This window comes from Perna viridis, chromosome 9 (assembly GCF_037379345.1).
Source record: "Perna viridis isolate PV_CMFRI_1.1 ecotype Kerala chromosome 9, ASM3737934v1, whole genome shotgun sequence".
Classification (NCBI taxonomy): domain Eukaryota; kingdom Metazoa; phylum Mollusca; class Bivalvia; order Mytilida; family Mytilidae; genus Perna; species Perna viridis.
The window spans coordinates 3,574,659-3,589,894 of NC_142453.1; the positions used below are offsets into that span (position 1 = coordinate 3,574,659).

General features: G+C 32.4%; 1 protein-coding gene across 19 annotated transcripts in view; it reads right to left on the minus strand.

Annotated features, from left to right (window-relative positions):
- Positions 1-1,723: 1,723 nt before the first annotated feature.
- The window catches only part of LOC148606150 (uncharacterized), a 62,975-nt gene continuing 49,462 nt past the window's right edge, over positions 1,724-15,236 (minus strand). For 18 of the 19 annotated variants that reach the window (XM_088545328.1, XM_088545327.1, XM_088545322.1 and 15 more), the window contains one exon: positions 1,724-3,430. In XM_088545328.1, the coding sequence (XP_088401454.1) occupies positions 2,439-3,430 (992 nt within the window). In that variant the 3' untranslated portion in view covers positions 1,724-2,438. Of the gene's footprint in view, positions 3,431-5,748; positions 14,038-15,236 lie in introns of those variants that run through there. The other variant, XM_088545330.1, reaches the window with a different exon arrangement.

Genomic DNA, 15,236 nt, shown 5'->3' on the forward strand with positions numbered 1-15,236 from the left:
TTTATCAATTATCTGTGTATTTAACGAGTGGCATTTTCAAATTCCTTTTTTTTTAAAGATAAAACTATGTACCAATAAGGAATAACTCAATTTATTCTTGTCGTTGATTAGCTTTGACATTATTTTGGCTTTTAGCACTATATATTTAACAGTGTGGAATGTGGACATCCAAATTCTCATTCGTTTTACATTCCTGAAAAAACAGATGATGTTCAATTTATCGGGGGGGGGGATCTTTTTATTTTCTTGGATGAGATATATTTTTAAAGCCACTGAAACCGTTGGAAAGATTTAAATACAGTCAGAAACGATAAGTAATTCAGTAAGATCACAGAAGTTTAAATACGAGATACCGAGAAATCAATGACAAGGGTATTTACGGTTCAAGCTTTGTCTATAATTCACAATTCGCCAAGTGCTCCTACTGTAACGGGATCAGTTACGGATCAAGTTCCGAAACTTTTTTTCATTTAGTACAATTTTTGTTTATTTGCCCTACCTCATGAAAAAAGGTCCACATGTATATACATGCTTTAATAACGTCTTGTTTTACTGACATCAATTTCCGAATATGCTCCCCTATTTTCTATGCATGTTTTCTACTATTGAAATCCCATCTTAATCTAAGAAGGAGACAGACATACACACCCCGCCAAAATCCACCTACTCCCTTTGATTGACAAAAACTACGCAGTCCGAACTATTTGTAATTTAAAAAAACTTCGCCAAGCGCAGCATTATACGACCTCAGCCAGTTGATCTGCTTACTTGGGTCAAGTGTAGACACAATGTTAGTTTTTGACACACTAAACATAGAAACTTACAGCTCATTGTGGACCAAACAACTCATTTGGATACAATATTGCACAATATTTTGAAATTTAATTTTCGGAAAAAGTTCTGCTACAGTGTGCATTCATGGAACACTTTGTACCTCATTATCTCAATAACAGTAAATAATAGAGTTTATCTAATTTCCAAATTGCACCAAACTTTTTTTTTAAAATAGTCCATTTGGGGTGGCGGGGGGGGGGGATCGTGCCCCCCTTTTCGGCGCCTTATAACTCGAAAACCGTAAGAGATATATGAAATCTGCAGCGATTTCCATGAGGAATCTATTAATTTTTTTTTTTGAAAATTCGGACCAGAAATGAAAAAAGTTTTTTTTTTTAAGTTCTGGCCCCACTTTTGCCCCCAGAGACTGACATGCAGAATGCTATTAAAAATCTCTTAATATGTATTATTTAATAAGAAATAACTTGAAGTTAAGAAAAAGGAATTGTCAAAATTTTATAATCAATTTTAAATAAACACATATTTTAAAATTTTTGGTCCTTTATATGCAGAATGGTAGGGGCATTGATCCCATTTTAAATAACAAACTTCCTCAAGCGACATTCAATTCACTTTAACTAAAATTGGCGCGCGGAAACAAAGAGAAATAAATAACAACACCGAACAACAACAACATCATAACAATATACGACCACATTTTTTTGCAGTCCTATAAAAATTTGAAAGTTTTTATACGATATTAAACTAAATAAGCAATGTAGATCGTGGACCTAAAATATAATATTGTGAAATTCTTACTGACTTCCCTAATTGGTTGGTTGGAACTGTGAGCTTGGCAGTCGGTATTGGCTAAATTAAATTAAGAAAGACTTATTTTACATTTTAAACAAGCATTAACGATATCAGAGAACAACGAACAAAATACAAATACAAGTAATGAACAATATATTATACATAAATAGTACACCAAGCTTGTAAGCCAGAATACACACACGGATTACACTCTATTGCCAAATATACAGATAGTTAAAATAACAATTTAACAAACACAACACGGGGAACAAAAGGGGGGAGGGGGGGGGCACGCGAGGAGTTCCATGTTTTGTAGGTATTGAAACATATGAAAAAAACACGTATGTCCCCCTTGGGAATAGGACTAATACATTTTGAAAAATGGGGTTAAGTTTTTTTTCAACTAAGACGCAACATGTTTTAAACTTAATTTGAACAGATTATTTATCCCAACTTTTTTGTTGGATTCCATTCCATAATGTAGATATCTTGAACGCGGTCAAAACACCGGGCTTTTAGCAAGTTTGTACTGACGTTTTAGGTTTTTCACCAAAAGCAATAAAAAAGATGTGTTTTAGCATGAAAAAAAAACAACTTTGTTTGGCACCGTTACTGGGCGAAAAGCCAACAAAAAATTGACCATGTTGAAAAATAATCGTTGATTAGAACAAGTTTCATCAAAATACAGAGAGTAATATACGAATATGTGGCAGTAATATACGAATATATCTATATATTAAGATAGAGATTCATGTACATGTAGCGGACTGACGAACATACAGACAGACAGGGTGACTGCATGAAACCTATCAGTTTGTCTTTGTGGAGTTACAATAGCTAGAAATGGGCTTCTAGCTTATTTCACAAGAGTCTCGATTCGGATCATTTGTATCGTTATTCTGTTTGTTGGCTACTCTACTAGAAACCACTCCGATGTTTTCTTGATTTTTATTACTCTCGGATATTACTTCTTCATTTTTTGTTTCGAAACACAGACCGCTTGAATCAACAGGGTCATTATTCGGGATTTCTCGAAGTTTTGTGTCACCGGTTTTGCCTTCCACGTCTTCCTCTGTGGTTTCTTTTATAGAATGAACATTTTTCTCTAACAGTGCATCCTCTGATCTAGTTGAATGGGATTGTGTACCGCTTCCATTAATCGTTGGATTTTCTGTGTTTTCTGCAACACTTTCTGATTTGTTTTCAAAATTCTCAACATCTGTAGCTGAATTTTCGCTACTTTCTTCTTCTATCACCACATCCTCTAGCATTTCGTTTTCAAAACTCTTAACATCTCTTACTAAATTTTCCTCTCCAATTTCCTCTTCCTCTAGCTCTGACATTGTCTCGTCTTCAATAAAATATCCATCATTTATGACTGATCGATTTTTGTTAGTAGCCATATTGATATCCTTTTCCTTGCTTTCGTCACAAGTAGAGTCAATACGTTTTTCATGTTCACAATCCAACTGAAAACGGTCTACATTATCATCGACTGAGTCGGTCCCTTTATCATCGCCATTATCATCGTCTTCGTCGTCGTATATCCCAAGTTGGGAATTCGTCATCATATCATGGATACTATACCCGCGTGTCCCATCAACAGTTTCATTACCGCTTTCCTTGAATATTTGTTCTCGTTTTTCACCATTTTCACAGTCCGGTAGACCGTTATTTCCCAAGGCTTCCCAAAATGTTTGCGAGCTCACTTTACAGTCCTCAATATGAACCCGATCACTGCCACTGCGATAACGTACTCTTGGTTCCTGGTTGTTGGTCTCAGGGGAATCAATGCTTTCCCGTGGTACAGCTATCTCTAGATTTTCACAAGGGTCGTGAAATTCTGAAGAAAAAAAATACAACATATTCAACTTAAGTTAAACTAAAATATAGCCAAGCAAACATGCTCAAAGGGTCGTAAGTGTGACCGACAGACAACCATTATAGATTTTTAGAAAGATCTCGTAGTCATGCAATATCGGCAACTTGAGGAAGCAGACACCAGGACTATTCTTGTTTCAGGCCCCTTTTTGCACCCACACTCGATTCATTAAATCAAACCAAGCCTATTCTTTTTGTGGTATCATAACTTGTGGTACCATTTCAAAGATATCCTTACACTTCTACTCAAGTGAGAAAATTTCTGTTCTGACCTCTATTATGTCCTTATTTTCTAACAGACTATACAGTAACAACGCTCGAAATTCAAACTTAGCTATCTTTTCTGAGGTATGGCATCGTATAGTACAATTTTAAAGAGACCCATGCTCAAGTTTTACTCCAGTAATTTTCCGGAAAATGCTTTATAGTTTCTAGCCCATATTCCTTAAAAGATTCAATTCACCACCTACATTTATGATCTGAACATTTATACTTAAGTTATTGTCTGGACTCCAATTGTCTATCGGAGTCGGACGAACCAGGCCGCTGTCGATTTTTTTTGCGTCGCGTAAAAAAAATATTGCCGTAAATTACAAAATAATATCTTGAATAATGGTTGTAGTCGAATTTTATACACAATTTTTTTAAATCTAATTTGCCAATAGGGTATTTAAGTCTCGTCATGTGACTCCGTGGTTTCACGAGAATGGGCACTAGTCTACTATTCAAATGCATGGAGATTTGTTACTTACAGAATGATGAATTCAGTATTAAAAGCATAACATCTTTTCGTGTACAAGTACCGATAAAAAATGACTAGTATCTATTTCTACATGATAAGTGTTAGAAAAAAGCACGAGGTAGAAAATCTTGCACTGCAAATGCAGCGTTTCTAGATCCCGGAAGTAAACAATAAATTACAGATCGGTCTTCGGATTTCAATACATCCTAAATAAGAAATTCCGGTAAGGAAAATGAAAATGAACCGAGACTTACATACACTATAAGAAACGAATCAGATTCAGACCTAGCTAATTCGTCTGACTTATAACGTTCCTTCAAAGATGAGTGAATATTAAAAAGATTCCAGTAATGAGAATTGTGTAACAGCATGCAACGCAAACACATGCAACAAATTCTAAAAAGAAAGTTTTATATGCGTTCAGTGGCAATAACATAGACTATTTTTTCGTCTTGTCTTGCTGTAATAATTGGCCTTCAAATTGACAGCCTGACCGTCTCCATATCCTTTTGATTATTTACTAATAGTGTTCAAAGTTCCGTATTGAAACCATTTTTTTCCTGCGTTATACATCACTGTAGTTTCACATAGATAGTCTACCGCAGTTAAAATGTACAACTCTGCAGGTGCTCTTAACAGAATGCTTACCTTACCGGAGCACATTGTATGCTCTAAAATGTTGACGGAGTCGGTGTTGTTCAATCACTTCTACGGTGACTAGTACTTTTTGTTCCGTATTGTGTTTGCTTTATTTAGGTTCCATGAATTAAAAAATGGACATCAGCACGATTTGAGAAGAACAGTTTCGACGAATTAATTATAGTAAGGGAGATTTTCAGTCCTTCACTTGTTTTGAACTTGTTGGATCTGTTGAGTTATTGACCAGACATCAGCAAAATGCTCTCGCCTTGAATACCTAACCAATCTAAATCATAACCTCAGTGATATATCGAATCGATGTCTTTCTTTTGTTGTAAGGCACAATGTGTGGCACATACGGCACTTTGTCGTATCGTACAATTTCATCGAGATCAATACATTTTCACGCAAATTGTTCGGTAACCAAATCGTCTGCAGACACCAGACCGCGACATTGAGAACTTCTCTATAGAATTATCAGGGACAGATCTAGGATTTTCGGTAAGAGTGATGTAAATAGAATCAAAGGCCGAGTGAAACAAGACAAGACATTGTGGGGTAAAATTTATGAATTTCATATACAAAGCACCTGAAGAACAATGATTCATGTACCTTTGGGGGAGGGGCACATATATTATTTAGGTCATTCCCGTAAATAGGATTTGATGTACATATGGGAGGCACAGATAGTTTTTTGAGTCCGTCCCCGTAAATAGAATCAAAGGCCAAGCCACAAAAAGTAGGTCATTTTGGGGTACAATTTATGAATTTCTTATACGAAACTACAGAAGAACAATGAAGTACATATGGGGAGGGGCACATATAATTTTTTTTGAGTCCACCCCCTTTCCACGATACCTTATGACCCCTCTTGAGAATGAAATAACAAATACAATACAGACATATTAGCTCAATTTAATAATGCATATAAATGATATGGAATTGCAATATATAATGTGAACATGGCAGTATAAATCACCCTAACATCCACCCTGATATCACCATAGTAACCATATCTTAAAACAGAACACTAGAATTGTCAAAATGTCCCTTTACAGATCAATGAAACAAAAAATTAGACAATAATAACTAATTCTAAACAGACTTAGTTTTTGCTGTGGTAACCAAGTAACAGAATTTTGCTATATGCTGGTTTTTTAATACTTTACTTTATCCTCAGTATAAACAGTTATTGAGAAAATAAACCAACATTGATAAGGTAACATAAAATGCATGTATAAATAATTCATCATGTATTGAAATTAACTTGGAGGTACAACCTTTGTTATAATTATCTTTACAAATTTAGCTAAATTTCTGAGTATATCAATATTCTGTAAGGGAGAAAGTTTTGAAAAGTATTATTGTTTTAATGACAATAAAATGGTAAAGGTCGTCTTACATCTTTTAGGACAAATTTACATATCATAACATAATGGTATGAAGAGGAATATACCTCATATTCTATTTGGCATCAAAAGAGTGAACAGCAAGAAAGGTAATTTATAAAAGAAAGCAAAAAATAAATAAATAAATAAAAAAATACCACCATCACTATAAAAAATTGAGCCTGTTCCAAGAAACACACTAAATATACCTACATGTATCTATCACACCCCCATTAGTTCAACTGAAGTGTTCTATTTTAAGATAAGTATACCATTCACAATTAGTAAATACACATATACTTCTTCCTAGTTACTTAGTATAATACTTAATCATATCTATTTGACCTGTATTAATGAACCATGAAAAAAATAACTACAAATAAAACTGACCACTTGAATATTTTGGTGTAGGGGTATTTCAGTTGTATCTTATAGTTAGTCCTTTGCTGTAAGTACAATGTACTTAAGTTGTCTTCCATGGAGTATGTCTATTGCCTTTCATATATTTTTAGTTCAAATATTACAACATAAAGTACAATTCTTTTGTGTAATCCATTCGAATTTCAAAAACTTATAAACAGAGGTTAACATTTACTTTGATGAGTAGAATGTCATGGATTTTTCCAGGTTTTAAATCAATGGTCCACTTAGAGAAAATCAACATTTGTCAACAAAGTGTCCAAAAAAGGGTGAATGGACAAGCAGTCCTTTTCACAAAAATCATATTTTATGACGAAAAAGATCGAAGTATTTTGACGTCATGACTTATGACTAATTTACAATTACTATTTTTTTTTTTTAAATGACAACTTGACCAAGGTAAATAAAATTCAAGGTTCTTAGTCAAAAACTGAGGGTTCTAGACTTTGGACTACAACTAATTTGAATCCCATGATAAAGCTTCCAATGTTAACATATACCAAATATGTTACTAAGACATTATAAAACACACTGAAGTAAGTCTACATCCAAAATAAACAGAGTTCTATGTCATTTACATTCAATAATAAAAAGATAGTGAAGATCATAAATGCAATAATTCTTCTAAATACATACCAAAATCCTAATAATAGTAATTTAAATACTTCCCATAAAGATACAAATAAAATATTTAAAGTACAAGTATTTGTGAAATTCTGGCAAAGTAAGGAAAATATTCATAACACCACTCAGCCAATGACTACAGTAACAGGTACTGCTCTGCTTTATAAGTTTCTATACATGTATAGTATACATATATTTTATCAGTATAGCTAATTTTCAGGTAATGATAATGAAGGAAGAACTGTTACACACAGAGAACAAATGTTATAGTTTATCTTAACAAAGAGTTTTTATTACAGTCCTTGTTTATATGGATATGTAACACAGTATTTTCAAGGCAGGAATTGATACCATCAGAACAGCTTCAAAATACCACATAATATTTTATTTATAGATACTTTCTGGGTAATGTTGTATTTTTTAGATATCCCTCTTTTTATTTTTGATTTTGTTTAATTTATACTCTTAAATAAAACTACATGTATATAGAATGTACCAGATATTGTTTATTATTTTTTCTTCACATTCACTTTCAAAAGAATACAGTATTTTGTATAATTGCCAAGTTTCCAAAGAATGAAACAATATCTTAACCAAAAATAGTCAAAAGTATGAAATAGATAACAAATAAATTTGGAATTTTTAGTTCAGGTTAAGACCAAAAATTGCAAAACTTAAAGAATGAAAAACTTGCATCATTTATTATATTAATATAGCAATTTATGACCTCCACACAAAACTTTCTGTTATTTATTAGTATCAAATATTTAATTTGTATGGCACATTTATACACCTTAAACACTGTCATCAAACTTAAAAACTTTTTTTTTGCTACAATTTTCTGAAGCCCATAATATTCTATTACTTTGGATTTTTATTGGAAATATAATCAATAAAACAATCATTTCAATGCTGGGATTTCATTTATCAAAAACCAAAAACACTATATTTCTCCCACTATAAGGCAAATATTGACAAGGAAAAGGCAGCTAAAACTGGCAAAAACAGTTACATAAAAGGCACCAAAACTTTTTTGATTATTGCAAATAATGTGCGCGCTTATAAAACAGTAAGCTGAACTCAATATATTGGAACTTCATTAGACTATGATTACAATGGTTATCTCAGCAATGGTAATACAGTAAAACTTGTCTAAACCAACCCTGAATGATCCAAAAACCTGTCTAAGTTAAACCCTGAATAATACAAAAACCTGTATAATCCACTCTTCAGGGTTTAAACCGAAAATGTGACTTGATAGTTCACAGCTTAAATTTTTGTAGCCAAAATGTTTAGTTCTTTACAATTACAATAAAGCTTTATAATTTTAATTTTAGTACCCACCACCAAATTTTAGTGGCTACTGGCAATTGGGCCCCTGCTAATATAAACCCCTGCGATTTTTCAAATCCCGTCATTTCACTTTAAATGTATTCTAAACCTCTGTAAACCAAAACCCGTCTAAACCAAACAAATTTAAATGTCTAAAAGGGGCTTTGGTTTAGACAAGTATCACTGTATTACATGGTTTACAAAAAAAATACCCAAAAAAAACCTGCAGATATATAGCATGTAAAGAATGTAACCAATGTCCCACATCGTACTGCATTAATATTATAACCATGGTTTGGAGATCACTTACTTACATCAGAATGTGCATCCATGGAAAAATATGAATTCAATTGTCAAGTTTTTAAAGCAAAAAAGGGTAGAGGGAAACAACATAGTTTACAATGTCAATAGTTCAGCTACGGTGTCCATAAATTCTCACACAAAGCACTTAGAATTACATTACAATGTTTCTTCTGAAATAGATAACAATGGGTTCTCCTTTCATCACACATTGAAAAATGCAGCATAAATTCTCACAAAGCACTTAGAATTACATTACAATATTTCTTCTGAAATAGTTAACAATGGGTTCTCCTTTCATCACACATTAAAAAAAATGCAGCACTAGAAATCAATTTGTACACATTTGTGGTAAAAAAAAAAAAAAATTCCTGTGTTGAGAAAAAAAAACAGGGGCAATAACCCATTCACAGTCTCAAATATTTATATTAATCAGCCCAACAAAGTGAGGAGTTGTTGCCCCGGATAATTAAAAATGTGGCCTTACTGATTAATTACATGCAAATTGTGATCAACACTGTCTAATTGCTCACAATTGAATTTTAAAATACAATGCACGGTATTTACACAGGAATGGATTAATTCATAAACTTCATGCACAAAAATTGAGCACTTCTCATATATGTACTTAATGATCAGCTCAATAGTTCAAGGTCAGGTTAAGTATCATTAGTATTTTCTAACAGATTTTGTTAAAGATAAAATTTGACTTTTAGGAAACTTATGGAGTCCAATTATTTCCTGGACTGTGACGTTAGTTTGAAGGAAGGATAACACTCATTTCCTTATTATTAAAATGATACACTTATTGTTATTACACTCTAAGGAAGAACAGGAAATGGAAGACCATTTAATGATCCTTTATACAGTTTACACTAAAGTTCTTAGACAGGTAATGTTAAGGGAAATAGCTCCCATGTGAGCAAATTGATGGCTGCTTCATCTAGAAAAGAGAAGTAACTCTAACACAAAGCAGACTGCTTGGCTGCTGCTTGTAGAAAAGGGAATAACTCCCACATCAAATTGGTTGGCTGTTTCATATAGTAAAGGGAAGAAATAAACAGCTAACAGATAACTAAGATAATTTAAAATTAAGTTCAAATAAATATTGTTAACTAATCTGCCTTTTATGTGATGAGGTAGCTGACCTATCTGTCTGGTGTGTGTGTTTTTTTCAATTAGCATGAAATATTTAAGAAGGAAGCAGTAACTGGTAAAAGAACTATTCTGAGGTAAAGGGAATTGTAAGCATTATAAGTCAGGCTCCTATTCAAATTTATTCTCATAAAATAATTTTACTTAGCTTTTTGTTTAAAATGACATTTTTTAATTTCATAAAATTAAGTATTGCTGTGACTTAGAAGGGAGGGTAATCAGTATGTAAGTGCTGTAATATAAATTCATGTACATGTAAATATAGAAATTATGGCATGGGGGCTATTTTCAATATTTGACACTTTTTTAACATAACCACTTCTAAATCATTATAAAAAGACAATGTAGTAAAATACTTATACTGTTTACGCTTGGTACAAAGATTTCCCCCATGCAAACCTGGTTTGTCAACGAAACAACGAAAATAACAACCCATGACAATTTCCATATTTACATGGCATGAAGTTTATAATGCAGTAAGATTCAGCAATAAATACAGCAATAATGTTCATTTAATGTAAAACTATCTGTAAGTTATGATAAGTGATTCAGCTATGTGACTTACATAAATTACTAATTATCTTACAGCAATGATAACTTAAACAAAATTCCCACTAATAACATTTTCAAGATTAGTACTAAATGCTATACCTAGTGAAAAAGTCCATGTTTTTTGTTTTACACAGGGCAACGTCAAATCTCACTTGGAGTTTACAAAATGAAAATCATATTTAAACATTCCAAATAATAATCAATCAGGAGAACTACAAAACTTATTCCTTTTCTGTTTTCATGATAAATTCATATATCACAGGAAAAACTATGGATCACGGACTAGTTCTTTCATATTGTTTTCAATGGCCACTGTGTGGAGTGAAATTCTGTTACAATGTTAGTAAAATTGGGTAAAACTTATCTATGACCCCAAAAATAAGATTATTTTACTTCTAAGATGTTTGTCATATGTTTATAAAAGTTTAACCACAGCTGTGGCCATATATAAAGACCTTTGTAGCATGACATTAAGGAGACAGACCAAGGGTAAGGAACGTAAATCATGAAGTCTGTGATATGTTTGTATCATTTTCAATTTCACCAAAGGCTATCAAGCTTTCATTTGACACAGAATGAAATCAGTCCAGGTTACTTTGATGCATACATAAAATTGATGTAAAATGCTGAATACAAACGTTCCAATGATTTGTAAGGGTTGTGTCCCTTACCTTAGGTCTACCTTCTTAAATTTAATATCTCCTTCTGATTCTTGATTATGATTTTGTTATTATCTTTACTGTCACTGACCATTGAAACCTACTCAGCTGATATCTACATATTACAAATATTCTATAAATTAAAATACTTACAAATTTGTTACATATTTACAGTGGCTTCAAACACAATAAAAAATACAGTCAAATTATGTCATTACTACAATGTAGTTTTATCATTACAAGATGTGCATCATAAATCATTCACAACAAACTATATTGTCATACACTGATTTACAACAACTACAGTATTAGGACAATTTTTGTTGACAAGACATTTTTTTTTAAGGAAATTTATTTGAATACTATGTTATGAAGTAGCATTTTCCATATAAAAACATATTTGAAATTGTTGTACTTCTATCCATTTTTGCATAAAATGAGTTCCATTTTCAAAAATACACATAGTTTTCTAAGAAAATTAATCCTGCAGTTTATGTACAAACTTCAGCTCTGTGAAGACAAAGTTTCCTCATAACAAATAACAAATATTTGAACAGCAATATTTTCCCATATAAAAGTTAATATCCAGAATGAATTGGAAAATGAAGAGTCAAATGTTAACATCAGTTTTGGCACAATGAAAATGAAATGACATAAATAAACATAAATTCTCTTGGCATAGGCTTCATAAACACAGAACAAACTAGACACTTCCTTCAAATCTTCCTCAGTTCAAATTCTGACCAATGAAATCTCTGGAAACAGAATTTGAGGCAGGACAAATGAAGTTAAGGAAAATGTGGTTTTGAGAAATGTTCATGAATCCCATATCTGTTGTGATTTAATGAGCAGTCTGTGCTTCAAGCTTTAAGAACTATTCCAGAACTAGTAAATATTTTTTAGGCTAGGGAAAATTCAGTAGAATTTAGTTCACAATCAAAGCCCAAAATGTTTGTATTTAGTTTTTTTTCAGCTGGTATGTGAAGAAGTTTTTAGCACAGACTAAATGAGTTCATTCATACTTGAACAGTACAATTGTAATAGAGGGTCAAAGTTTGGTTGTCTTGGCAACGATGTCAAATCCAAGCAGCACCAAGAGTCTCCGGATGGTCTTTGGTGAGGGTAGTTTAACTTTAAATAAAATACAAAATATAATGCACACAGTATTCAGAAGAAAAATTGCACATTATGTGAACATTTTTTTTTAACAAAACTGCTTTTTACTACATGTTTCAGTTGAAATTTAATAGAATTTAATTATGAAAAAGCCATAATGTTGACTTGTCATTGAAGTCCTAAGCAATTTCAGGCAGTGTAAACCTCTGTGTTCAGGAAAATAGGAGAGACTTTAACATGTAACACCTATCACTTTGTTTCCACAGAATAAATATACAAAAATGTTTTCATTGTTCAATACCACTGCATTCAAACACAATTGAGATTCATTGTGAAAAATTTTGTAAAAAAATGTAATGCAAATGTAATTCAAACTTTGATAATACAAAGCACTTTCACACAAGGCATTGCTTAGAAAAATGCATCAACCAAAAACTATGACACGCTCTGAGTATTTTTTAAGCATTAAATCACAACCATTTAGCATTACGGTTTTGTATTATTAACACACAATTGTGATATTACATGATATTGATAAAAATATCAACATCACATGGACTATGACATAGAGATGTTGAAATAATGTGCTTCACTTATGTTTTGTAATTTCGCACTTACAAAATTTATTTTAAGAATTCAAACAAGTCTATATCTAATAAAAGCAAGACATTTTCTTGAACAGGTGGTGGATCTGAAGATTTTGGGCAAATTTTGGCAAAAATAAGCAAATAACTTACTGGAATTCCTCCTTTTCTGAAACCTCCCTGGAACCCACCCTTTTCAAATCTCTGGAATCCTACCCTGGAAGCAAACATTTTTCAACAGCACTAAATCAGAACAGTAATTTTTATGACTGCAATGAAAGTGTATAATTTCTTCATAACACTTGTTAGTCCCAGAAGCCTTACATAGCCCAGAAATATGGTAGTTTCTGTAAGCAGCCCTAACTGGTTTCTGTAGATCTTACTTGAAGCATCCACACTCTTAGTTTGTTAATACACACACAGGAAAATTCAAGCACGACAGCAGATAATATTCAGTACATCTTGTGGCTCTCCTTTTATCAAAAGAATTAAAGCAAATACCTGTTCTCAACATTATCATTGTTGCTAATGTGTTCTACAGCTGAATAAATGCAGTTTTATCTGTCCTTTAAGAATTACAATGTCAATGTTGAGAATGATATTTTAAGCCATTTGATACAAACACTGAATATGGCCTGGTAGTAGTATAGGCACAATCAATATACCCATGATGCATCATCCAAAAGTTGACCGGCTAAAACTGTCCGATTATAACTACAGGTATAAATTGAACATTGTTGTTCAAACACAACCTCGTTAGAAAATATTCTTTCGTTTTTTGACGGCACTTTTCCTTCCTAAGTTAGACATAACAACACACTTTTTTGGATTAAAAAAATAAACAAAACTATAAACAAAACATAGGCATCTGCGTAAACAACAACTTTCCAAATAAATAATCAACAAAAAAACAAAACAAAAAGATAGGAAGGAAGTCCATCATGCCCTGATATAACACAGCATTCCATTGGCTGAATAACTTCATTCAAATGAAAGACTATTGGTGATAGGTTAGAAAGTCTGTTCATCATCACATTCCTCTGTCCAATGACCGAAAACTGCAAACAAAATAGAAATGCTTCTAGTTAATGATTAAGAATGTCACTGTGAAAATCATAGAAAAATATAAGCAAATTAAGAAATTGTACATAGTTGGGAACACCAAACTGACAAATGTGTAAAACTGTAAAACTGTACTTGACAAAATTTGAATGAAACAATTTTGACAAATTTTGAAGTTCAAAAAAGCAATCTTGACAATGTGGATGTTAACTTTTAACTGTCAGTAAGAAAATTCTTTAACAACTTTAAAAATTTCACAATGACTTATCAATAAAATCCATAAAAAAGACCACTTTGGCCTTTTACAGATTTGGTTAGAATGCATAATTTAAGGAGGTAGACCTAGGTTAAGGGCCATAACTCTTTACAAATCATAGGTGTATTTATGTAAACCATATTACATATAAATCTAATGTAAGCTTCAAAGTAACTTGGATTAATTTCATATTGTTTCAAATGAATGTTTGATAATCTTTGGTGAAATTAAGTATGAAACAAACATATCACTTATTCCAAGAGTTACGTCCCTTATAAGTCTACCTCCTTAAAGAAGACAAATGAGAAATGAGTAGGCCAGAAATAAACTCCTTATTTCCTGCACTCATTAAGAGAGAAAAAGATCAATACAGGTAAATAATATATGGAATTCAAGTGCTGGAAACACAGGGACTATTTCACTGGCCATATCATGCAGTTAATAAAGTAATTGTTCAATCAGATTAGCGAGCACTTAAAAAGTCTTAAACAAGAGAAAAGATGATGCAACCATCATAGAAGGCCCTGCTGGTTAGATTATTACAGTGGGGTAACCATCATAGAGGGTCCTGCTGGTTAAATTATAACAGAGGGGTAACCATCATCGAGGGCCCTGCTGGTTCAATTATAACAGTGGAGTAACCATCATAGAGGGCTCTGCTGGTTAAATTATAACAGAGGGGTAACCATCGTAGAGGGCCCTGCTAGTTAAATTATCAAAGTCGGCATCACACCTTCTAGTACTGGTAAATATTGATGGCAAGTTTGATCAGTGAACACAAATAGGTATTAATTTAAAGGATGGACACAAATAGTGTACGTAAGTTTAACTAAGTTCAGTTTTACCACAATTTCTATTAATTTATGATTTGTTTCTTTTTGTACATGACACTTTCTGGCAGTAATGAATAATCCAGTCAGATTTTATCACTGCACTCCA